Genomic DNA, 27,055 nt, shown 5'->3' on the forward strand with positions numbered 1-27,055 from the left:
TCCATCCAACATTTCAGATCTTGTCATAGTTTAATAACCGATTTAAATCCAAACAAGTCTTTTATTTTCATCTGCGATTGTTACTTATGATCGGAAATCTATCAAGAAAAAAAATGTTGTCGCCAGCTGTTTCATAAAAATTATCTCTTCATTCTGATCAATGAGTCCACAAAGGATTCAGACTGGAATACGTTGAGTTTCGTAAGACAAATTATCCATAGATTTTCTAGAAATACTAGAATCTAACAGCGATCTTGTCAGAAATCTAGCAAGGATCACAATAGCAATCTTACACTGCTTTTGACTGGAATCAAACAAGTGTTTTGTAAAAAATCCGCTAAGGATCTCGAGACAAATCAACCAAAGATTTAATTAGGGATATATGGATAACTCGACAAGTTTTATACAAGAAATCTACTTTAGGATTCTGTCAGACATCGTCGAAGATTATATAATAAATTGGTCTTAAGTATTGGAAGCATTCGGTTACGAATCTCAAAGAATCATTTGAGAGCTTGAAGCTCAAAAGAAATTCAACCCTAAATTATCGTTTACATCTCGAGAGGAACCTTCGAGGGCCTCGACAGTTTTTCTTCAGGAATACGTCAGATGTGGCCAGACAAACGTTAAACTGTACTTTCTCAAAATACCACGCTACGAATTGCTCCTGACATCTTTTCAAACATTATTGTTCTTTAAATATCAAATGAGATTTGATTTCTGAAAATTAAAGAATTGGTCAAAATCGAAGCTGCGCAAATTTTAATGCGACAAATCTTATACGGGAAAGTGGGAAATTCTTGATCGGGTTTTGTTTTTTTGGAATCCATGAAGGAGTTTCTTGAAGAATTGCTGGAGGAATCAGTAGAGGAAATTATGGAAGAATTTGAAATGGACATCTACAATGATTCCAGGAGAAATCAATTAAAGCATTTACGAAAGGTCTCCAATGATCCTCCAATGCCTCAAGAAAATTCTGATAGATTTTTTTATTGTATCCTCGAAGGTGAAATTCATTAAGGAATCTTTTGAAAGGTGTATGAAGGAATATCTTTGAAAAATCTTTTTTAAGTGTATCCTTGAAGGATTCCTTAGAAGAATCATCAATTTATGTAGAGAAATCAATTGAAGATTCCATGAACAATTTTTTAACGAATATGGAAATTTTCCGGACACAATACATTGAGAAATTTCTGAAGGATGTCTCGTAAGAATCTAAAGGAAACTCTGAATAAATTTCGGTTGTCCATCGAGAGTTGCTTTAGTAATTTCTCTCGGAATGCCTCTACGATTTTTCCGGTAAATTTTCACGATTTCCTCCATTCATTCCACAGGAAGTATCCCAAAAAGTTTCTTCACGAATTGCTATTTGGAATCGTTTTGAAATTCCCCCGAAAATCTTGAATTGGTCCTGAATTCCCCTAGGACTTATACCGAGCCTTATAGAAGAATTAAACATAACGATTAAACATAATTAATACCAGATAAGATTCGACAATGACTGGAAGAAGTGGTGAAAATCGAAGCTGAATAAAGCCTAACCATATGACATCTTTGTACAGTCAGGTCTTCTATAACACGCTGCCACCCACTTTCTTCCCACCGCAATTTATCAGCTGTTTCCAATCGGATAGAGCTAATTTTTCGATTGTGACTGAGGCATAGTATGAGCACCAAATTTCACTAGTATACATTGAACGACAGCTGAGAAATTACGGTGGGCGTAAAGTGGGTGGCAGCGTCTAATAGAAGGCCATTGAAATTCAACCTGCTCAAGTCTTTCAGTTTATCGTTGGTCGTTTTCTTTTCTTATGGAACAATCCAATCGCCCACCGATTGTGAGTACACGCCTCTGTATAGATGGCACATCCTGCATACCACACAGTCAGCGTTCCGAAGTGATACTCTTCTTCGCGTGAACCCCATGATTTTGCCAACCACCACTCGGAGAGGAAATCCCATCTCCCACAACCCAACCCCCTTCCAGGATGGGTCGAGGATCCGAAAACCTCCATCCCCGTTCTTCGGGGCCAAGATACTAGAGCCCCCTCTATGGTAGAACTTCATCACCAACACACACGGCTGGCTTGATTCGGTTCCGTGCCACAGCGATACCTATAGAGTCAATCTCTCCACTCTCATACTCGCGCAGCAAGCAACCAGCAAGTTCGTGCAACAACCACTTTGTGTTGTGGTTTTTCTTTCAATTTATGGTAATTTGTATGTTCTAGATAATTTGCGCAAACTCTTCACACGCTCGGTTCTTTGATCCGGAGACAGAGGGCGACGACGGTGGGAGAAGGCGGACAAGATAAAGTGCACGGGGTGCCACCATAACGTCACATAAAATATGTATCCTGCTGCTGAGAAGCGCCAGAGAGCTCACGAGAGAAGACTCGAAACCGAGAACCAATACCAACGTCAGACGGACGATTGAGATTTTGGAGCGGTATGAGTGCTTCCGTCGGTGTGGCCCCTGTATATATGCAACTTCGTTTGCGGGCTGTTTGAGGTTTGAATCCGAGAAGAGATGACGGGGTGGATCACACCGTTACACAGCTATTTCTTTCTTCGCATTTTATGAGCTTTTGGTGGAAATTTATGAACAGGTATTGTGGGAGTTCATGATGTAATTTTGAGGCATGATAAATACGTATAAATAAAAAATATTCGCATTCTGAGTCAAAAAAGTCATAAGATTAAATGATAAATTGGAAATAGTTTGATAAATTTCAATTGTTAAAATTTCAACAAATTTTGAATACTTTTTAAAATCGACAACAATTTTTCTGAAACAATTCCAAGAGAAATTTATAAAGGAATCTTTGAAAAAATGCCTGAAGGAATATCTATCTGCTAGAATTTCTAGTTTTTTAGAAGTGTCTATAGAGAAGTTTAAACTGCAATTGAAGGTTCCATGAAGAATTCTTTGACAAATATGAAAATTTCAATTGGGAAATAATACAAGAAAGAATCTTTTGGGAAAGTCTTGTAAGAATAGAATCTGAAAAATATCCTGTAAAATTACGTCGAGAATCGTTTGATATGTTCAAAATAGTTTCGCAAATAAGTAGCTCGATAATCTGCTGACATTGCTTTTGAGTACCAATTTGCCCAATTATGAATACATTTGACACCACCGTGCAAATCACTTACCCCGACAGTGGAAAGAGAACTCAATTTTTCACTATATTAGGTGGCGTCACAGTGTGAACAAATGTTATATCAGACAAATGTATCAGTAACAACAGTAGACTAAGCGATACCGCTTCGAGCTAGAAAGAGAACAAAAAGGCAGAAGGAGTGAGCAAGCGAGCAAGTTCCGAAGTACCGAAGATTGCTGATGTATATCACCTTTCAGGAAAATTACCGTCTATTACACAGAGTTTGACACCCACCCCACGAAGCAGTGTGGAAAACGCTAGTCTGTCCCGGTATACGAATCTCACGCAGTGAGCGTCAACAGATTGATCCTGTTCTCGCGACCTCTTGTTCTCGCTTTTCCAATTTCCCACCGCTCTCGCGCTCAGTCGTCCATCCGCTAGAACGAGCATTAAATAACTCCACGTCTCCCATAAACACAAACACACACATTATTCAGTGCCTGTCCCTAGCGAGAGAAGAACTTTGAGCACATCCTTAGCTTTCCAGGTTGTCGTGTTTGTTTTAATTTTGTATGAAATAACACAAAGTTTGCGCCTGGGGTTCATTTTCGGTTTCAAACACAACCGGCCGCCTTTCCGCTCAGAGTAGGGCACGTCCACCAATTTGCTGAGGTGAAGGATGCATCGCTGATAGAGAGTCGGTTGTACCTACTGTAGCTATATAGATCGTCAGGAGCAAAAAAAGTTATTCCACACTTTTATGCAGAACCAGCTCAATGATGAAGAAAAATTGAGCTGGGATGGCAAGGGATACAAGTCTGTGAAAGTCAGATTTTTTTATGAACACCTCTCCCAAGGTGAAAGGTGAGATTAATCTGAACAAAATTGAACTAAAAGTTCATCTGTCGGGAAAATATTGCACGAATCATTCACTTGAAATGATTATCAACTTTTCTAACTTGTTTGTTTGAATTAAATGATGTTCGGAATTGCTACTATCTTCACTCTGTATAAAAGTAAACTGTATAATAAGTAATTGAAATTGTACTTACTTGCATCTCGCTGCTTATCGTTACTAACTTGCTTTGGAGAACAGTTCTTCTTATTTGGTATTGGACGTAGACCTACTTGAGACTGTAATAAGAAAGTGAAATATCCGTTACATCTCCGCAAATCGCTATCATGAGAATCAAACTTACATTTTTATTGACTTTATCAGTCCGTTCCCCGCTCGGTAGGCGGGCGACAGACACATCCGGACTGTCCTCCGGTGGTGGTGGTTGTGCCACCCAGTTGTACTCCCGCTTCTCGATCGCCACACCCCACCGATCGTATTCGGCTGATTGTTGCCTGCAATTCGAAAATAAAAAAAAATCGTTTAAATTTGATTCAGTATCCTTGTTTTACCACCAAATAGCTTACCTCAGGCCTTCGTAGCAATCGAGACAGACCACTGCGTAGTCGCCGTTCTCCAGCAGCAGTCCGTCGCTTTTTCGATTCGCCACGAAGGGGTATTCCCGGATGGGCAACGCACGCACTCGCTTCCGATAGGTTGTGATCCCGCACAGGTGGCAGCAGTAGTCGTGGAAGTTGTACTCCCGGTTGCCCGGAGGAACCGTATTTTGAGCTTCATATCTGTGGAGACAGTTATGGCATTAGTGATCGAAGTACATACCTACATGTTTTGTTTGTTCAAAATATAATGAAAAACGTTTCTCTATCACACTAAGTTTCTATTTCTCTATCATTATATTGAGCTTGAGCTTGATTGGCCGCCCGTGGATGCACTCCAGTATCGCCAGATCAGCTGCACTTACACAAGGAACCAACCGAATGACTGCTTGGGACTAACAGGCATCCTCAGTGTATAAGTGCTGGTGATCTTCTATTTTTAGGCAACAATGGCACCTGCCACGTCAGAATGCAGACCAATGAGGGGAAGGGGGAGGAATTGATGATGCATTGAACTGGCTCCCACGTAGACCGTATATTCCACTGCATCCACGCCAGTTCATGCGGGAGTGTATGGATTGGGGGAAAGGCATGGCAGAGAGGTTTGCTTTTGTGGTTAGCAGACTGCCTATGTATCAGGCGTAAGAAAGGCGTGTGCGTGGAAGTAGGAAGCGTTAGGGAAACAGTTTCTTGTCCGTCTCTGGTTCTAGCGTTTGCTATGAACGAATAGTTTGAGTGTGATATATTTAGAATGGAAGATAGAAGCAAGTGAGAGATACACAACTACAAAGTACGAGGAAAGGGACGGGCCTGGGATTGAACCCATGACCTTCTGCATATGAAGCAGAAGCGGTAGCCATCAGACCACCAACCCCGTCAACTATTTCTCTATCATTATATTATAAAAAAAATGGTTGAAGTATTTTAATTATTGCTCTATTAAACTAGACTGAACAAATGGAAATATCGTTATCTTTTTTGTCAAACTTAGCCTAGTGTATTTATCTTTTCTGAACGTTGAATAACTCTGAGGTGCTCAACAAAATTGTTATTTACAGCTTGAGAAAAATGTGATACTCTCAATGAAGCAAGGAAAATTCCAATAGAATTAAATATAGTTTTCCCAAAGCATCCTAGTAAACTTTTCTCAGAGGGTAGTCAGAGGTCAGAGGTTGAGTATTACTCTAGGATTTTTCAGTGACTTCTCCAGCAATTTCATTAGAAAATAACTCAAGCATTTGTCCACAATTTGCTTCAGTAATTGCTCCCAATGATTAGTTCAGTAACTCAATTAGCAAGTTCTGAAGAATTCTCTTCCAAAACTCTGGTAGAATTTGCGAAAAAAATGTGTGTTGGGGCAGGATCGCATTTTCCGACTGGGATCGGCCTCACACATGGACAGGTTTGGACACTACCGGAAGTGGTCACTATCGGTGGAACTGGGCACCACAAAAACCACCACTCAAACAACTTTTTTACAGTATGGTAAAAATACGAAAATTGTTTGAACGTGAATTTTGCATCCACCAGCGTTATTTTCATTATTTTCGTGAATGAACGTATTTTCTGATTACTGAAGTATATTCTGACATAACTTCGCTATCTTCGCTTGCCATTTTTTTCCTACTAACTTGAATAATATAGGGTACCGTGGGGCAAGTGGGTAATGAATTTCGCATACTTGGGTTTCTTCAAATTCTAGAGACCTTAAATTAAAACAAATGAGGTCGTGTATATTTTTTAGTTTGACTCCCACCAAATATAAGCAGTTTACTGAAATTGATTTTTATGTAGAATTAAAAAAAAAATACAGAAAAAGTTTTTGAAAAACGTCACCTCATTTTTCACTAGCCCCACAGGTTTTTCATGCTCACTGGCGAAATTCCGTATCTGAATGATCATCGTATGTCAGCCCTTGATCTACTGAACAACTTTGTCGAATAAGGTTTTTCTATATACAACATGAAAAACCAAGGGTCTTGTACAATGTATGTACAACGCGCGACTACTATCTTTTTTTTTTTTTTTTTTTTTTTTTTTGTATGGTATTCAGTTGGAGCTGCCTGACAGCTTAACTTGTCAAGGCTGAACCCTCGGTCTGGCTTTTGCCAAGTTTCCTCTCTACCAGGACCAATACTCAGACGGACTAGGCAATGGCGCCCACATGAACACTGTTTTTTTATTAGTATTGTGACGTGGTAGTTTTGAAAGTACCCATATTTCTTGCTTCTGAGAAAAGGAAGCATTGTGAAAATCAGCAGCTCCATCAGAATTTGTTTGAAATAGTTGTGTAGTAGTGTCATTACTAATACTGTCTAGTCGAAATGGTTTTGAATAATTTGTCATTTAAGTGCTATTCTGATTACTCCTGTCTTTTACGTAAGATTAGAGTCTTAAATGTCAATTGTCGTCAAGTTTTAACAGAATTAGGCTGTTTAGTAGTAATTCTAGTTAATTTTATTTTTTGTTGTTAAAAGTGTTTAATGGTCATTACGTTCATATATGCTTAAAGAAAAAAGTCGCTTTCCTTGTCTGTTCAACAATTTTTCGAAACTAGCAAGTATAACCTAATGATCGATCTCAGCGTCTTACGTACCATAGTCATTTTATAGTGAATATTGAAGAGTAAAGTTACCTTAGGCTTCTATTACAGTCTCCTACATGATTCACTTTTCGGTGGCAAATGCAATGCTTCACAACGCCTACTTTCTACTAGTAAATTTTGCGAAAATGAAGCTGGAATTAGATTATTTATACCGCTGTTACAAAAGAGGTATTTCTTATTATGGCAATGTAAAAACCATATTAAAATAAGATTGTCGCCACTTATTTCTACTCAGTGAATCTACTAGTCATTTTCCTAAGAGTTCCTATGTATTCCCTACGTCGTATATGATAACGATGTATCTAACTAGCTAATAGTAAGAGTGGCTACGGATCATTCTGGTTAGCAAAAGGCAAACTGAACGTCACCAATAGTATTAATGTCCACTTCGAATAGATTAATTATTTGAAATGGGCATCAATTCTATCAATGACGCAGAATGTCCGTTGGATCACATCCGAGATATTATTGCGTCTATGCCATATAAATTATGACGCGGCTTTAAGCAAAAAGTGCCAAAATGTGATACCACCACTACAGGTTACGCCTTTGGTTTCCATCATATGGGCTAATGGATTATGCCCTCCCATCGCGGCAAGGTCGCATAACCAAGGGGAGGGGTAAATGTACAACGCGACTACTATCGTTACAAAAATTCGCGTTACAATTTAACCGAGAGGTTAAAACATTGACGAAGTCTACTATTTTCTCATAGCTTGTTGAGCTCATTAGCCTTGATCGATGTTGTTCAAATATTTAGAGTAGTTTTGGGAACAATGAATTCAGACGACAGAGTAGCTGTTTTTTATTATGGCTAGTTTCCTACGACGATGCCAAAAAAGCCACTAAGTCGAGCCATACTGAAATTAAACTTTCGCGACTGTTCTCCGGAGCAGAAATGCTGGTACGAACGAAGTCTCGCGATCAAGAGAATATGGCAACAATGTATTTGCCAACTCCACATCTAAGATCAAGAAGGCAGTAAAACGAAGGAACTTGGGCGAGACCTTTGATATCAAAATAGAGGAGGCGAAATACGCCGAAGAGCGACACTCTGGTGTGAAAAATCATCGAGATCATCGAGGCAGTGTGACGTCGACGTTACTGGTAAATCCTTCGGACTCCATCCAAAGGGCCTACAAGGACATCCAGATAATCCCTAATTTATACAGCTTCAAGCTAATCGTGCATAAGAATGAATGGTTATGAGGGTCTAATTGAAACCTAGCCGCAAACGGTGCTTGTGGAGTACCAGCCGTCTCTGCGCTACCCGGAGCAATGGTGCATGTGTCCTTGTGTTTTCCGAGATAATCAGCTGTCCTTCTCCAGGTTCAATCCTGATGCTAAATGTGGCTAGGATTAATTTAGTTTAAAAGTTCTTCTTCTTCTTTCTGGCGTTACGTCCCCACTGGGACAGAGCCTGCTTCTCAGCTTAGTGTTCTTATGAGCAATTCCACAGTTATTCACTGAGAGCTTACTATGCCAATGACCATTTTTGCATGTGTACATCGTGTGGCAGGTACGAAGATACTCTATGCCCTGGGAAGTCGAGAAAATGTCCAACCCGAAAAGATCCTCGACCGGTGGGATTCGAACCCACGACCCTCAGCTTGGTCATGCTGAAAAGCTGCGCGTTTACCGCTACGGCTATCTGGGCCCTTAGTTTAAAAGTTCACCATTATAATTTCGCATTATGCGTTTTACACAGTGATGCAGCCCAACAGCTCCTTTGGCAGTCAGTCTCGGAAACCAAGACTGACGTGCTGTTACTATCGGACTAGCAGCTATAGGGACGACAGGACGATACCCAATCCAAGAAGTAGTCTCTTGCTCAAATGACGGTTTTGCGATAGCAAAAATCAACGGCGTGTGCTATTGCAGTTGTTACGCGCCCCAAGGTGGTCGATTGAGGAATTTTCCCACATGGTCGACAGGATGATAGCCGAACTAGCTAATCGGCAGCCAGTAGTGATAGCTGGCGACTTTAATGCATGGGCAGTGGAGTAGGGTAGCCGCTGCACCAACCAAAGAGGTCAGATATTCGTGCTTATTCTGCGCGGCGTGTGAGTAGAGACGAGTCGCTCTCACCGCGAGTGACGTGAGACGACTAATGTTAATCAAATGGGAGCGAGTCGACAATTGTCACCTCATTCGACTCGTGTCACCTCACACGCCGCGCAGAATAGGCACGATTGTTGGAATCCCTGGCCGCATTAAATGTAGAGCTGGCAAATGTGGGTACAGTGAGTACCTTCCGTAGAAATGGTGCAGAATCGATTATTGACATGACGTTTTGTAGTCCTAACCTTTTAGGTACCATGAACTGGCGCGTTGACGATTATACTCATAGCGATCATCAATCGATTCGCTATAGTATAATACCAGGCGGGCGGAAGGCAGCGCGATGTAACTCGACCCAAGCCCGAGGATGGAAAACAACGCGCTTCGACGGCGAAGTATTCACTGAAGCCCTGAGGCGAACGGAACACTCTGAAGAGATAGTTGCTGTGATATCACGAGCATGTGATGCTTCCACGCCGAGGCCGCCGGTGTAGTGGTGGTGCGAATCAATTGCAAATCTTCGAGTAATCTGCCTGCGGGCTAGACGAAGAATGCAACGCGTACGCACAAAAGCACAAAAAATAGAGCGCGGTGCAGCATACAGAGAGGCAAAGCTAGCTATCAAAAAGGAAATCAAGGGTAGAAGACGGGCATGCTTTGATAGTCTATGCTAGAGTGCTAACTCGAGTCCGTGGGGTGACGCCTACAGAGTGGTAATGGCTAAGACCAAATGTGCCATAGCGCCCCAAGAGCAATCGCCCGAGTTGCTGCGCTCGATAATCGATGTACTCTTCCTGTATCATCCCACGAACCCATGGCCCCCGTATAGATCTAACTATCTACTAGATACGACGAGCAAATTATTGGAGAGGTATATCCTCAACAGGCTAGTACTGTATGCGAAAGGTGCGAAAGGTCCAACAACCAGTTCGGATTCAGGAAAGGTAAATCTACTCTGGACGCTATCCAGTCGGTCTTTCAGACAGCTGATATGGCAATCGCGCATAAAAGAAGCGGTATCCGTCACTCTGGACTGGATATGAAGAATGCGTTCAACAGTGCAAGCTGGGAAGCAATAACCCACGCACTTCACTACTTCAAGTACCGGTGCAGTTGCTTCTAGAAAACTATTTTGATGGTAGGATTCTACTGTATGAAGATTGTTAGCTTCGCCGAAGGAAACAGAGTTGACAGCAGCGCACTCTATCTCCATAGTTAAGAAAAAGATGAAGTCTGAGGTGGTGGTGATCAACAACCGCAAGTCCAAGCGATCCCTTAGGCCATTTGGAGTAATGATCGATGACAAGCTCAGCTTCGCTAGCCACGTTGAATGTGCCTGTAAAAGGGCATCTACGGCTATAGCGGCACTTTCGAGTATGATGTCTAATAGCTCTGCTGTAAAAGCCAGCAAACGCAAGCTCCTGGCAAGCGTGGCGCTATCCATACTAAGGTATGGAGGACCAATCTGGTCGAAAGCGCTTAGAACGAGCAGAAACCTAAAGCAGTTGGAAAGCACGTACAGGATAATGTGCTTAAGAGTAGCAAGCGCATACCGAACGGTTTCTAAAGAGGCCGTGTGCATCATAGCCGGGATGACGCCCATCGGGCTCATCATCAAGGCAGATGTTCAATGCTTCAACCAAAGAGGGGCCAGCAGGTTGACAGCAGGAATGGAATAACTCCACAAAAGGTAGATGAACCCATCGGCTAAAAGAAACCATGGGGAAGTGAACTTCCACCTGACGCAGTTTCTGTCAGGACATGGTTGCTATAGGCAGTACCTGCATAGGTTCGGGCACTCAGAATCTCCTGCGTGCTCCAATTGTGCTGGTGTGGAGGAAACAGCGGAGCATGTCGTGTTTGATTGCCCGCGTTTCATTGTTGTGAGAGATCGCATGCTCGCTACATGCGGAGGGGACACGTCCGCTGACAATACAATCTAGAGAATGTGTGCTGATACCGAGTGCTGGAATGCAGTAACTACGGCTGTCACTCACATTATGCTAGAATTGCTGCTAGACCCCGGTAACATAGTTTAAGTCGGCTAGAGTTTGCCTAGGCTACTTCTGCTACACGTGTTGTGCTATATGCACTAATCCCTCCCCGAAGAAATACCGTAAGGTGGAGCCGGGGAGATAAGAGTCTGAGGCCAAGGGTAATGTCGGCGCACTGTACACTACTTGAGTATTTCTACAAGAATTGCTCAAGTACAATGCATGGGCTGGTTTTAGTGGGTGTCGTTGTTGGTGCGCCCTCCCTACACTTTCTGAGTTACCTTCTCAAACGGCTGTTTGCAGATTTCCCACTCGTAAAAAAGTGGTTGAAGAAGTTAACCCTTAATAGCCTAGTAAAGGTGCAGAAGATCTGTTGTGTTTTGGATTGATAAATATACTCTGGACGCTTATCCTGTCAGTTGTCCAGGGAGCTGAGTGACCATAAAAGCAGGGCATCCGTTACTGCGCGTTTGTCACTCTGAAAAAGCGTTCTACATCGCAAGTTAAGAGGCGGTAGCTCACGCACTTCAACACCGTTCTGGTGCAGTTGTGAAAGCTTCTAAAAAGCTATTTTGACAGTAGGATTGAGCAGAAAAGCGTTCGAATTACCACGAGAGTACCTCAGTCCTGGTCCCGGTAAAAAAAGGTTATAATTTTGGCAGTTTTCAATTAAGGCTATAAGACAATTATACTTATTATTCTGGTAGATTCAACCAGTCCATTGAATCTTCTGATAAAATTGAACAATTCGTGCGCGAAATTAGATTTGTTCGTAAACAAAATCATTGGAAAACGGAATATTTTTTAAAAAGTGAAGAAGCGGGGCAAAATGAGCCACCTATATTTAAGCCAAACAAGCGGTGTTTTGAACATAAATGATAATTGCCTAAATATACTAGAATATTTTTTTTATATCGTTGTAACTTCGTGCACCATTACAAGTGGAACACTTTGCTAGAAAATAGGTTGAACCGAATGTCGCAATTTAATACTAGATTTACTATGTGTTATGTACCCTGCCAGTACCATATTATAGACAGCGCCATATTCTGAACGGCCCGTTCCTTATGTTGAACATCCATTGTTTTTACATTCAAAATAATGAACTGACAGTTCGAAACATGATTCATTGTAGAGATGGGCGACTCACTCACGAATCATTCAAAAGAGTCGACTCTAGAAAATGAGTGAACGAATCACGGTTCTTTTCAAAAGAGTCACGATTCACTTGCACCGACATTTTTGAAAAAGGGCCCTAAAAATTACTTAGGATAAAATTTTTTAATTTAACTTATCATAGACAAAAATTCGGGAATACATGAATAGTTCAAGTAGCTGCATGAAAAATATACCGACTTATTATTTTTATGTTTTTCGCTTATTGTGTGAAATACATGATTCATTTTTGATTTTACAAAACGAGTCACTGAGTCGATTAAAAGAGTCGATTCACTTTTGTGAGTGAGTCGTTTACGAATCGCTCCCATAATTCGACCATTTTGCCCATCTCTAATTCATTGTAACGTTACAAAACTAAAATACATGGTTAAGTTGTTTTTTCAACAAATATTGTACGTAAAGTTCGTTTGCTGTCCATAATAAGGAATAATGTGTTCATAATTAGGACCATTGATGTATATGGCTTCCATAATTAGGAACATGCATGCGTCAGACTAACATATGATTTTTTAAATAATTGATAATTGATGGTCGTTTTATTTTAATCCATACGTTTATTTAGATATTAGACAAATCCAACGGCAAGACAAACCAATATCCCAACTGTTGAAATCCTTAATAATTTAAGTTATTCAAATTGGATTTTCTTAACCGTTCAGAATATGGTGCTTGCACGGTACCTAAGGTGCTGGATTTTAAAATTTCAAGCAAAGCTTCAAATTTACTTTCCAAGATTGTCTGTTTATCATTAGCTTTTCTCTATATTGTTTTAAATAAAAAATATACGATTGAATATGGTGGCTCATACTGTTCCGTTAGGTGGCTCCTAATGCCCCATATGGTTGGTGAATCCGCATAAAAACATGGTTTTCAAAAACCTTCCCAATATTTTTCTAGATGATGCTGACATAAATTATCGACATAACACGATAGAAAACATTCTATAGTACAGTGTCTTTAATAAAAAAAAATCTATAGTACAAGCCATTTGCATTTAAACGATAGTTTTGCTATTTATCTATGTGTTTCATGACGTTTTCCTTATGTGGTCCATATTTCCCCGCTCGCTCTCATAACGCTATTTTGACAGAGAAATATTCGATCAAATTCGTGAGGAAGAGAAGGTTAACCCTTTCCCGCCCATGGTGTCTGTAGAGCACCAAAACTTTGAACTCCTGTATCTTTGAAAATAACGAACAAAATTAAATTTGTTTCACGCTACTTTATAATTACACATCTCCTCTCACACTTCAATGCCTTATTTTAGGTAAGCCAACACATTTAACATGCTTTTTAACGATAAATATGTATGAAGGAATGGGTTTTACCGGTCGAAAAATATTACATGATTTCGAAGCCTGATGTAACAAAGAGAATGTATCCCCAAGGAAGCAACAAACATATTTTTCAAATGATTTACTCTTTATTTGTTCTAACATATGTTTAGAAATGCACAATTTAGTTTCGCAATCATTGAATTTGATGGAACTTGTATGGTGCACATATGCACCACTGGGCGCACGGCACACAAAAATGCGTAATATCGAGATTTCATCATTGTGTACATTCAACATGAAATTGTTGTTATCAGCTCAGTTTGCAAATTTAATTGAAACATCGTCAAGAAATAAGGCAAATCTTTACGGTAGTGGTGCAGAAAGTGATTTTATCGGATTTTCCGATGAAGATTCTGATGCTTTGAATGGATTTGACAAAATTACTGATGAAGTGGTGAAAATTTCTAAGCATACTCCGAAATCGATTAGATCAAGCAGTAAGTTCAAAATTAGAATCGTATCGTAAGCGGAATATATATACATAGAGCTATATTACAGATTCCGATATCGTGCACTTTATCATGGTCCCAAAGGAAATGAAACGGAAGTAGAGAATTTGGATAAGGGCGATGATTAAGATAAATCCAGTTGACTGTACTTCCACTGTCGGAAAATATCGAAGTATCGGATTGTATTCATGTAAAAAGTTAGGTAAAGAAAGAGATAACAAACGACAATTACAAAAGTATTTGAATATAGCTCATCTGAAAAAATCGATGAAGTCTTAAAGTACTCTCAGTTCCTGGTGGTGCATCAGAGCACAACACTAATTCATAGTTTAAAAACAAGGTTTAGTTTTACGATTTTGCGCAAAAATGTAGATTTCTATTTTTAATCATGAATAAAAGTCATGGGCGGGATAGGGTTAAGGCTCAAAGCTATTATATATGGAAGTCCCCTAGAATCGCTAAGCTCAGCAGGTACAGACAAAAAAAGGTTCAATAGAGACTCAATCATTCAATATAAAAGATCATCGACCATTCGGGATTCGATTCGAATCGATTCGGGATTCGAACTCAGCTAACTCCAATTAAGTTTTGCTCCAACTGAGCTTGAAAAGGTACGGATTTCAGAGTGAATAACAAATCTATAAGTTTAAAATGTTTAAAATCCAGATTCGTAGCAACGCTAATTTGCTTGAGAGACCAAGAATCAATGACCTCTATGCGAAACTTATAACAAATTATAAAAGCTATTTGGAACCTTTTGTCATTGGGTATTTGTTTTTCGAGAACAGATTGAATAAAAAATAGTTTTATAACTTATCCATTGATTGGGGCTGTTAGCAATGACTATCCTAAATATCTGTGTACTATAACTAATATTACTAAATAAGCCATACTTACTTCCGCCATTGATTCAACAGCGAGTGATAACAAAATGTACAAACCAACGCAGAACTATCACTTCGTAACTGTTCCGCATTGGGAGGTGACTTGTGTTTTAACAGAAAAGGAAAATAAGGTCTAGAACCCTAAAATGAGAGAAGACTGGTATTAGTTTTTGAGCCTCTGATTTAACGGGAACTTCCGTTACGTACCTCTTTATTGGCATATATTAACCTAGCAAAGTTTAACTCTGAATGTAGGCCACAGACGAAGCAGTACACCGAGGTACTGGGTGCGTTTGAGCCCGCCGGCGTGGTGGGCGGCGTGGCCAGGGCTATCGGTGGTCGATACTGCCCGACGACGACGCCACCGCCGCCGGGCGATATCGAGTTTGGTGTCGGCGAAGGAATGATGTACTTGCGGTGCTCGAGCGGCACCCGTTCGGCATCCATCGTCTCCCACTGGACGGTGAGGTTTTGTACGCAGGCCTTACACGCCAGCACCCGACCCGGACCCTGATCGTTGTTGCCTTTGAGGCAGGGAAAATGCATTGCATGCGAATTCATATGTTCGGCACTCGTTGACAGCCACTCCATCGATTGCGGGGGAAAGTTATTCTTACAAATGTAACACCTGGAAGGATCGGTAAAAATGTTCACGAGTCCAAGACCTTAGAGCATTGAAGGGGACTTACGAAAAAACATGACCGTTTTCAACAGGTCCTTGAGAGTGAGGCGGTGTATTTGGTCTTGAATCCCTCCGGAAGTCTTTCTGATCCCGTAGCGGTCCAGGCAGAGCGGAAGGAGATTCATAAGGCTGCAATGATAGAGCGTTAGTTAGTTGAGAAACAATTCCGGTTAGTAGCTTACCTTAAATCGTACAACCTCGTTTATCACACTAGACGTCATTTTTGACGGAGACGGATACCTTTCCTCGACATTGCTTACGGTGCCACCTTCGGACCGATGTTCGTTCTTCTTATTGCACGTTGAACAGATTTGCACCATACCTAGAAATACAGGAAACAATTACAACAAAGTTTTCGTAGAACGTTTTACGATGTTCACATACCCTGAGGACTTATCGGACTAGCATTGGTCGGTGCTTTCATCGTTTTTATGAAAGGGAAGTATGGTTCCCGTTCGGCATTGGGACAGCAGTAGACCAGCCTCAGCTGCGAGGAGAGCGTATCGGCGCCGCACGTGTAGCAGACGAATGTGGCCGCCCGTTCCTGGGTGGGTTGCCGCTTCCGGATCTGGTACTTCCGCTGGGCCTCCGGTACGCACTGTTTCTGTGGAACAAGAAATGCGAAAAAAGCAGCGTTAATTAACTGGAAATAACGTTTCTTCACGGTATCAGAAGACAGTAGTGATTAACGGGGAAAAAATTGACGCTGCCCAAACCGGATTCAAGATAATGTGCGTCAATGTCGCGACAAGAAATGTTACTCCAATAAGCGATAAGATCGAAATCGAATGAAGGCTTGTTCAGCACGTGTTTGTGCAAGAAATAACTTCTTTCCGTTGATTCTGTTGGGTTGATTTCTGGGATTGCGATTGATAAACGTGTCAATTTGATTTATTACTCTGTTTTCTGGGCGATTCATTTTGCCAACGAAAATTCCCATGATAAGCAATAGATTTGAGCCTTCCACCGATAGACGACATGATGTAAGCATATTTGGATTTTTTGTACAATCATCCCATGCAGTTGAATCAGCTCAAACTAAATGATAAGTTTCCAATTGAACGAATGACCTTGAACGTAAAGCAAGACGCATTCCACGAGTTTCATTAAGAAGGAATAACCGTAAGCATACTATTATATACCGTACAACATAAAAAAGGTATTCAAGAATACTATTAAAGATTTTTTAACAGAAACTTATAAAAACTTCTGAGCATTTGCTTCATATATTTTTTTTTTGATTTCACAAAACGCAGCATATATGTGAGATTTTCTAACGACACCTTTTAGTCCCGAAAATTTCTTCCAAATGTCAAACTCTAGCTTCGCCTGGGATTCCACTAGTGTCTATAGTGATTCCTCCGGGATGAACTTTTGATTACTATGATTTTTGAGATCAGCTCCAATAGGGCTCCAGGAATACCTTCAACAATTCTGCTCGCCAGTGAATCCTTCATAGATTCGTCAAGCAAAATTTTCTCTGGGATTTCTCCAAAGATTCTTCCAGGATTCCTTCCAAATATTCCTCCAAGAATTGATTTGACGATTTATCCTGATATTCTTTTTGAGATTCCTCTAGAATCCTTCAAGGATTCATCTCGGGAAAACTATAGGCGTCCGTACGGAGATGTCTCTTCAGGGGTTACACTAGGAAAATCTCTTCAAGCATTACTCCAGAATCCAGATATTTCATCAGAAATTCATCCATGAGTTTCTCCAAAGATAGATGCAGGAATTATCCCAGGTAGTCTTCTTCAGGGCTCCATGTATTCCTCCAGGCATCGCTCCAGGGATTCAATCAGGTAATACTCCAGGGATTCCATCAAGAATTCATCCAAGGATTTTTACTTCACGAATTTTTTGAGATATTCCTCCAGGGATTCTTTAAGGAATACCTCCTGGAAAATTGCTACGTGGATCACTCCAAGGAATTTTCCTGGTACATATTCCATGGTTTACCATAGAAATTTCTTCAGAGATTGGTTTTGGCCTTCTAAAATTTTATCCGGCGTTCTCTAGAAATTTCTCCAAAGATTAGCCATGGAGTCATCATCCAGGAATTTTATCAGAAAATACTCTATAAATTTCTCCATGGAAATTAGGAAAATATCTGTCTAGATTCTTCTATAAAAAACCCCTTCTCGGATTACTCCAGATATTTCTTCAGTGATTTCTCCAGAAATTTATCCAATGATTCCTCCAAGGATTACCCAGGGAATCATCCAGAAATGTCTCTGCAGGGATTTCTTCAGGGAATCCTCCTGCACAATCTTAAAAGTGATTCTTTCAAAGATCCAAGCATCACTCAAAACATTTTTCCAGGGATTCCTCCTCAGATGCCTCCAACGATTTCTTCAGCAATTTACCCAGGTAATATTTCAAAGATCCCTTCATCAATTAACCTAGGTAACCTTTCATTGATTGATAGAGTAATTAACCCCAGGCTTGATAATACTCCTCAACATCACCAGAGTTCGGTGAAATACTCCAGATTGCCTCTTTGCGAGGGAGCGAAAAAATGCTAAGCAGAGAGGCAACGAAAAATGAGCGAGGAAGATGCAGCACAAAACATAACAGAGTAAAATTTCATCAAAAAAGGGTGCTCTCACAACTCCCCGAGAACTGTCTTGTTCGGGCGACAGACTCAAAAGTTCTTTTGAAGTGTGAGTAAAGGTGAGCATCACAACAAGAGAGAGAGAGTACCTGGAAAAATCCTCGCATTTGTTTCTCACTCGATTCGCTTGAGGATCTGTGTTGGAAATTTTGAGTTCAGTTTTTCTGCGAAATTCGCCTCCTTTTTACATCGCAGAGGAGTTTCTATTAAGCCTGATTAACCCAGGTAATCCTTCAAAAATTATTACCGGAATCTCTATAGGGATTCCTCCAGAAATTTACCCATCAATTTCTTCAGAAATTTCACTTCAATACTTCAGAAAAATCTATACATGGAAATCCTCCAGCGATTCCCTCAAGTATTCATCCTAGAGACCCCTGCATGATTTTTCCAAAGGATTTTCAAAAGATTCTTTCAACAATTAGGCAATGATTGCTCAAGGGATTCTCCCAGATATTCTTCTAGAGATTACTGTAAGGATCCATGTAATCCCTGGTGGCACTCTCAGGGTAATTTCTGATTAAATCCTTGGAGGAAGTCATGAGCGAATCTTCAAAGGCCAATAACGAATCTCTAGAAAAAATCCTCAGAGAATTCCTGGAGGATTACTTGGAAGAATCTTTGAAGAGACTCATCAGGGTGTCTACTTATTTACAGAAATGAAATTTCCTGATAATTCGAGGTTTTTTCCACGTTTTGGAAAATAATTCCAGGTTCAAGAAGTTCTCCAAAATACAAAAATGATTGATGTTTTTTTTTCATTTTAGAACTTAACAAAAAATAGCTTGTCACTAGAAATGGGGTTCAGATTAATGGACATCAGCGACGTACCCTGACAATTTCTCTGGAGGTCGTTTTGTATATTTTCATAGCTGGTAGAGACTGAGCGTTTTGTTAATAACAGCTTTACAAACTTTTTACCTTGAAAAAAGCAAAAAGAAAGCTAACAGGAATCAGGACCTCCTCATTTTAATAGAAGAATATTTTAAAGACTTTTTTGAAATTCCTCGTAACATTACAACAAATATAACTGCTTGCACTTCAGATAGATTTTTCAGTAGATTTTTTCACATATTACTCAGGAGTTTGAATAGTGATTTTTCACGAACTTTCTAAGTAATTCTTCCAAGAATTTCGTTTTAAATACCTCCATGAATTCAACTAGATTTCTTTTTCTCTATGGATCAATATATCATCATAAATTAAATCTGGATGTTTTCTAAAAATCGGGAATCCCTGCAATGTTTGTTTAATTTTTCAAGGAAGTTCCAAATTCTCCAGAAATCTTTGTGTTGATCTAGGATAATAAACTGGAAAGATTTTAATAGTGATTTTGTGGCTCCCGCAGTCTAGGGAAATCAAAACGAAAAAAAAATGATTCCTCTTGACTAAGAAAGACACATAATCACAGTTCTCTAGAAATTTATCTATTGATTTCCGCATGACTTTCTGCAACATTTTCGTTAAGAGCATCTACAAGAATTCCATCTTTTTCCGGGAATACCTTCAAATTTTAAAGATTATTCAAAGATGAATCATTTATCAAGGCATGCCTCCAGGGAAATGCCAATAATTCTTTGGCGAAAATTTTGAAAAAATCTTAGAGTAATACCTCTCTGATTAACCCCTCTACCGGCAGCTTAATTATTTACCGTCAACAAAATATTCAAATCGCGATAACTTTTTAGTTTCTTGATATTTTTGCACCATTTTTTGACAAGTTCTTAAAAAACACTTCTAGTTTTAGAATCTATGTCAAAATTGATCATTGGTCATCTGGATCCGGAGATATTCCAATATTCCTTGGGGGACCGACACGTTAATTTCTCAGGCTACAGAATTTTTATCGTATTCGGATATTCACTTCTTGGAATGTTACATTAATGCGAGTATGTTGTGAAAAAATGAAGCAATTTGGTGCAGCCGTCTTTGAGTAGTGAGCATTTATGTTTCTGGTACCACGCTGGACAAATAAAGATCTTGAAAACTCTAAAAAACCTCATATCGTAATTATTAGATTTCTCCAAGAATACTGAACCGATTTGTATGATTTTTTCAGAGTAGCTCCTTATTGCCTGGAATTGTATAGTACACATTTTATTTTTTTGATAAATTGACCAAAAACAAAATGGCCATCAAAGACATTTTATATGGAGAATGTCGGTCCCCCAAGGAACATTGGAATATCTTCAATACTAGATCACCAATGATTAATATTGACATGCATTCCTAAACTAGAAGAGTTTTTTGAGATCTTGTGAAAAAATGGTGCAACAATATCGAGAAATAAAAAAGTTATCGCGATTTGAATTTTTTTAGCGGTAAAAAATGAAGCTGTCGGTAGAGGGGTTAAGCTTGTGTCCTTGATGAATTCCTAAGATGATCTCTGAAAGAACTCCTGGATTGTTGATGAATTTATGTCTAGGATTTTCCTCATAAATAGCTAAGATAACTAAACAAAATTTAGAAGCTCTGCTCTGAATAATGTCCTACAATACTTTTTAAAGAAATTCCTCAATAAATTTGGACAGAATCCCTGAAGAAATTTATGTGTGATCGTAACAGTTACCGTAATAATTGCTGTGGAACCTTTAATGAAACTGTATAAAATCCATGGAGATTTGAAAATCTTATTTGAAACACATTGTTCGGTAACCCAGTTATTTTATTAAATCAATTAACTCATTAAGCGTGATAAAGATGGATAAATTATGGGTGAAACTATGACAAATATCCACGTGCTCGGCTGGGATTCGAACCCAGGACTCTTGTATGCTAGACGAGCGCTTTATCATCTAAGCTACCGAACCCCTTGGGGACTCAATAACTCATAAGGTTACAAGTTTCGAATTCAATCCCACAGATCACGCAGACCGTTTTCAAACTCGCCTTTAATTTCCCTCTTAGAAGTAACAACTGGAAAAATCGTTGAAAGAACCAATGAAATAAACATCTGGAAGAAATACTGTGATAATCGCCATTTTTTTTCAAAACAATCTCTGTGAAAATTACTGGAGTTAGTGTTCAACGTGCTTTAGAATTTTGTCGACCGAATACTTAAGAAGTTGCTCTAAGTATCCCTTGAGAAATCGTTGGCAGCAACCCTGAAGGAGTTACTGAAAGTATTTAAGAAGGAATCTCTAGAGAAATCACTTGATTTCTCGAGATCTGAGAAATATATATTAGAGAACTTGTGAAATATTCGTGTAATAATCTCTGAAATCTTTTTGGGATCCTCTGAAATTTTGCACTAGAATTCACTGCAAATAGATTAAGGCAGCGAAGTGACTTTAGAGAACACTTTGATTAAAATAGAGTCTTTAGAGACTTTTCATCAAAAATAGAATTTTTAGAGACTAGCATTAATATAGTGACCAATACTCTAAAAAGAGACCTTACCTAAATGTACTATTTTTAGTACCTGCTGTAATTTTTGCTCTTTCCCCTTTATTATTATTGTAGAATAGATGAAAAAACATTTTTGTTAAAAAAATTAACCTTTCTCAACTATGTTTCATATGCTCATGGATGACAGCCAACGGGAACTGGGAACTGTACTGTACAAATTGGCAATCTTATGTTCTGCTTCATTGTCCAAATATGTTATACGCTAAATATATAAAAATAACTTAAAAAAAATGAAGGACAAAACACCGTAAGTAGCGTTTTGATAGCGGCGCAGCCGAAGTTTTTTTTATTGAGGATTTTGTGTCGCAAAAAAAAAATATATTCCACCATGTATTCAAAATCATTTCCCTGATTGTAGCCGGAATTCCGTGAGAATTCCAGGTTTTTTCCAGGTTGAAAAATATTCCCTGATAATTTCAGGTTTTTCAGGTTTTTTTCCAGGCAGTAGACACCCTGTTCATGTAGAAATTTTCTTGGAGATATCTCTAGGAGAACTCTTGAAGGTAAATTTAGAAGCATTTTTTTTTGTAGAATCCCTGGAGGAGGTCCTGGCGGAACCACTCAATAAATTTCTGGTGGAATCCCTGGATAAATCTCCGGAATAATTCCTGAAGGAGTCTCGAATGGTCTACATGGGAAAATTTTTGCAAGTATGCATGGAGGAAATCCTGCAGAATTTATTGGAGAAATAACAGGAGTAATTCTTTAAAATCCCTGCAGGAATTCCTGGATAAATCCAAGAACTTTTGTGGAGATTTTGCTGGTGGAATTCCCAGAGGTGTCTCTGGTTAGATTTATGGAGGAAGCTCTATTATCGGAAAACGTTTGAAGAATTCTTGAAGAAATCTCTGAAGGAATATCTGAAGTAATTCCTAGAATATTTGCTTGAAAAATTACCGGGAAATTTCTGGAGGAAAATTTCAGTAAATATTATACTGTAGGAACCTATGCAAGAATCACTCGCAAAATCTCTAGAAGAATCCTTGTAAAGATTTGCCTGTAGAAATTCCTGGAATAATAGTTAGAGTAATCTTTAGAAGAACATCTGACTCAATTTCTGGAGGAATTGCTGAAGGTATTTCTGGAACCCTCTCGGTATCGGTCTTGAAATAATGATTAACAGTTCTCCTTGGAGGAATTCCTAGAGGTATTCTAGGAGACATCTCTGACGAAATCCCAGTGGAATTCCTGGAGAAATCACTGTAGAGATTTCGAAAGAGATTTTCTTAATGGAATTTCTCCCACAATCCCTGGAGGAATCTTGGTAGGAATTTCTGGAGAAATATCTGAAAGAGTATCTGGAGAAATGGCTGTTGGAAACATTGGAGACATTTTGAGAGGATTTTGAGAGGAACTCTCAATGGAATCTATGGAGGTTTTCCCGAAGAATTTCCTGGAGCTTTATATGGACTGATCTCAAATTATAAATAATTACTTGTCGAATGATGCCGATTGGTTATATTATCATTTTTTTTCTCTAATTTGACCTAACTGAAAAGGTTATAAATGAGTATTCCGATGTAATAAAGTTTTGTTTGTGGAAAATACTGAATATCAAGATTCGCATTTCCAACCTTCGCTGAAGCAACTGTTAATTTTAATTAGCTCTCAGGACTAATCATTTCAGCTAATGAGTAAGCACATTTTCGTCCTAAGTTTGTCTACTTCGTGATTTCAATCATTCTACTTGAACTTTCTTGAAAAAAGAAACGATCGCCATTATCATTACGCTTCTAAATGTACATCCCAGCAACAACCGGGAGAATCAAAGACGAGCGAGAATTCTGGGTCGCGACCGTCACGCGTGACACTTAGCTCAGCGCTTTGTACGTGGTGTGCTCTGCTCCATTCATTCGTTCGATGATGCAATTTCATTACGATTGCCGTCTCGTCTTCGCCGCATGCCACGAGCCATACACTTGCCCTAAACCAGTGGTTCTCGGGCTAACTGATCAAGCGGGACACTTCAATGCCTTCAAACAATTTCGAGGGTCTCAAAAAATGTGATGACTTTCCATAAAATTGCAACTATTTTAACACCAAAATGATATTTTTTGGTGCTTTACAGCACTTTCCAAGAGAACATAATGAACAACGCTATGCATAAAGAAATTACAAAAATAAAGTTGAAATTTTCAAGAATTTCATAGTTTTCTTGAGCTTTAGTGTTGTCAAGTAGAAACTTGAAAAAAAAGATATATCTAGGAGATAGTTTTGAGCTCTGCGGACTTTCCTACTAGATTCTTAACGTCTACTAAACTTTAAAAAATACGTTTCAATAGGACTAAAATCAATAGACTGTCGTTTGAATTATCGCTAAGCATTTTTTTTTTTCATTTTGATGAAATTTTGAAGCAATTTAGTATACCTAAGCTTACTTATTAATTTAAGACTGCTAGATTTTGAGAAATTAAAATCTTGAACCGATTCTGAGATGTTCGTCAGCTTAATGCTATCACCGACCGCACAGTATCCGCTAGAGGTTCCGCCGGGTCGCTGTTTGGTGACCACTGCCCTAAACGAAGTAAGGACGGCGAAAGCCAACCGCAAAGCAATTCAACTACCTAAAGTGGTCAGCGACAGCAATGATGAACATTGCCACCCATCATCAGCATGACACGAAGAGCCGCACACACAAAACATACGATTCGGCTCGGTCCGGTCTGGTTGGGATTGGCGATGCCTTCAGCTGTCAGTCACTCAATGAGCCGCAACTACGTTCCCTTCCAACAGCAACCACAACCATCCGCAACTGGCTCGAGTCGGCAACAGAACCAATCCCAATCCAACGGTATCCGGTTCAGAGCGGAATCAATTTCGAGTCATTTCCAGGTTTGTACTTTTCCTTTGCGGCCGCCCAGCGCACCCTCGAGCAACGACAACGACGGCGACTGAGTACGGCGGGTTGATGATGCTATTTTTAGAACCGTTAGTGAAGGCGTTGTCGACTGCGGCGGCGACGACAGTAAAAGTGGCACTTATCATTATTATCACTTTAATACAGCCAATAATGGTGAGTTACACAGCAGGCAGCTGGTTTACTCGGTTGCTCGTTGTTGGACAGGAAGCGTGTTTATGGTGAACTTGAAATTTGTTTCACACGCACGTTGACAGATTGGCAGTAGTTGTCGTTATCGTTAGTGGCGACACTAGTCTACAAATGTAAATAATTTGTTTATACAACGCGGTGCAATTAATCAGTTGTGTTTGTACTGTTGAATGGCATTCTTTATGTGTTTTCACATGGGAGCTGGTTGAATCTACGCTGTCTTTCTGTGCTCTCAACATCATTCAAATGTTCGTCATATTGCTGCTTCTACCTTTCAATCATCACCCGTTCGTCCTTTTTTCATCGATATCGTGTGGCTGGTACGAAGATACTCTAAGCCCATGGAAGTCAAAAAAAAGATCCTGAACCTACCTGGAATAGGATCCAGACCCCGGAATAGGATCCAGACCGATCCAGACCCCTTAAGCATGGCTTTGCTTTGTAAACGCAAAGTTACCACAAGGCTAAGGAAGACCTATTTGCTCCTCAACTAACCCAGTTAAGAGGAAAATAACCATCATCGATTTACAAATTTTTAAACTCAGTTTTTTTGCTCAATACTTAGGCAATGTTCAAGAAAATCTATCGTTGCATTGCACTTGCTATCTGGATTGCAATGATAGATTTTTATGAGGCTTTCTTTAAATTTGAACGAAAAAACTGGTTTTCCAGTTTTGATTGCTGATGATTGAATGATGGATTCTTGAGCCTTAAAAAAACTACACCAATCGATGAAGGTGTCTAAATTCCTCAAACCGACCACCGAATCTCATCAACACCTCGATACGATAAATTGTTTCGGGACACGAGCCATAAATCTAATTGAAACACAGTACGGAATTTATAAATAAAACGATCTACCTCGCCCATACCGGTATCATGCGGTGGTACTTACGAGAAACACGCGAAGACTGTTTAATGATCTATACCCGTCAACCACATTGGTACCGGCACACAGTGGGACGGAATCAAAAAAAGTGGGACATGTGGGTTTGCGCCAAAACTATCGGTTTTAGCGTTTTGGTGTCTTCTGCAATGTTTCTTCTTTTTAAAAGTACTTTATTATAGAAATAAAAAAAAAATCGTTTTCAATTGTATACACTGAAAAAAAAAATTTACTTTTTTATTTTTTCTCAAAATTGAAAACTACCTAAGGAAGTATTGTAGGTAACGTCATTTGAAGAAACTTTGTCGAAGACGAAAAAATTCTAGCTCTCATACTTACTAAGTTATATGGTAAAAATGATGTTAACCCCCTTAAAAATGATTTTTTTACAATATCTTTTTATATGATTTTTTTAATTTTTACAATGTTCTACAATGTTGTAGATACTCCAAAAATACACATTTTTGCTGAAGAGACTAAAGCGCTATCTCTTATTTTGAAAGAGCTATGAACTATTTCTTCTTTTTTATACGTCACCTTTAAGGGTTAACAGCTTGCAAAGTTGCAGGTAGTAGCAGTTAATTTTGACGTTATACTGTTCAGTAACTTACACACTTTCAAAACATATATGAACCAGAGCGGGATCCAATGGGATCAATAATGTTTTTTAAGTTTAACGATCTTGATGTTATAACATAATATTGCAGTTTTCAACAATTATGATGGACATATTATGCTTCTGAATAATTTTATATTGCTTTTGAGGTTCATATGTATTGCAAAACAATAGTAAGCAATTGGTTTCAATATTGGAGTACCTTTTTTAACTCATGTTAGAATATTGATTTATTTTCGGAGATGTTTCCTTCATCCAAATTTAGTTCATATTTGTTCAACAAATTCATCGAATTCTAATATTTTCTTCTGCTGGAGTTATAATTAAAGCTCATTTAAATCATTTTCTTCCCAATCTTCATCGTCGGAGGAATTTGACCAATCGTTGTGAGAAACATCTGCTCAGCTATATGTAAAGCATTACGACTGGTACAAAATGCCATCCAGTGTTCACCGTGTTCTGATTCATGGCGCTGAAATAGTCAGACATTGCATTGTTCCAGTCGGAACTTTATCTGAAGAACCTCAAGAATGTCGAAATAAGGACATCAAAAGTTTTCGCGAAAATCGATCAAGGAAATGCTCACGGTAAACTTTTCAAATATTTATGTCTTCTCAAATAATAAAGCATACTTTTCTTTTTAACAGTGTAGGAACCAATCAGGACATTTTCAACCGCCTCATGGTATCTTCGGATCCGCTGATTTCATCCATGCGAAAAATTCCAAAGAGGAAA

The 27,055-nt window shown here is 39.2% G+C and overlaps 1 protein-coding gene across 4 annotated transcripts in view; it reads right to left on the reverse strand.

Moving 5' to 3' along the window:
* LOC5564326 overlaps positions 1-27,055 on the reverse strand; it is a 293,574-nt gene that overhangs the window by 146,656 nt on the left and 119,863 nt on the right. For 3 of the 4 annotated variants that reach the window (XM_021853179.1, XM_021853176.1, XM_021853177.1), the window contains 8 exons: positions 16,132-16,351; positions 15,930-16,069; positions 15,755-15,876; positions 15,273-15,693; positions 15,079-15,206; positions 4,527-4,739; positions 4,304-4,454; positions 4,157-4,238 (listed from right to left, as the gene is read on the reverse strand). In XM_021853179.1, coding sequence (XP_021708871.1) covers positions 4,157-4,238; positions 4,304-4,454; positions 4,527-4,739; positions 15,079-15,206; positions 15,273-15,693; positions 15,755-15,876; positions 15,930-16,069; positions 16,132-16,351 — 1,477 coding nt within the window. The remainder of the gene's footprint in view (positions 1-4,156; positions 4,239-4,303; positions 4,455-4,526; positions 4,740-15,078; positions 15,207-15,272; positions 15,694-15,754; positions 15,877-15,929; positions 16,070-16,131; positions 16,352-27,055) is intronic. The other variant, XM_021853178.1, reaches the window with a different exon arrangement.

The sequence above is a fragment of the Aedes aegypti genome, chromosome 3 (assembly GCF_002204515.2).
Source record: "Aedes aegypti strain LVP_AGWG chromosome 3, AaegL5.0 Primary Assembly, whole genome shotgun sequence".
NCBI lineage: Eukaryota > Metazoa > Arthropoda > Insecta > Diptera > Culicidae > Aedes > Aedes aegypti.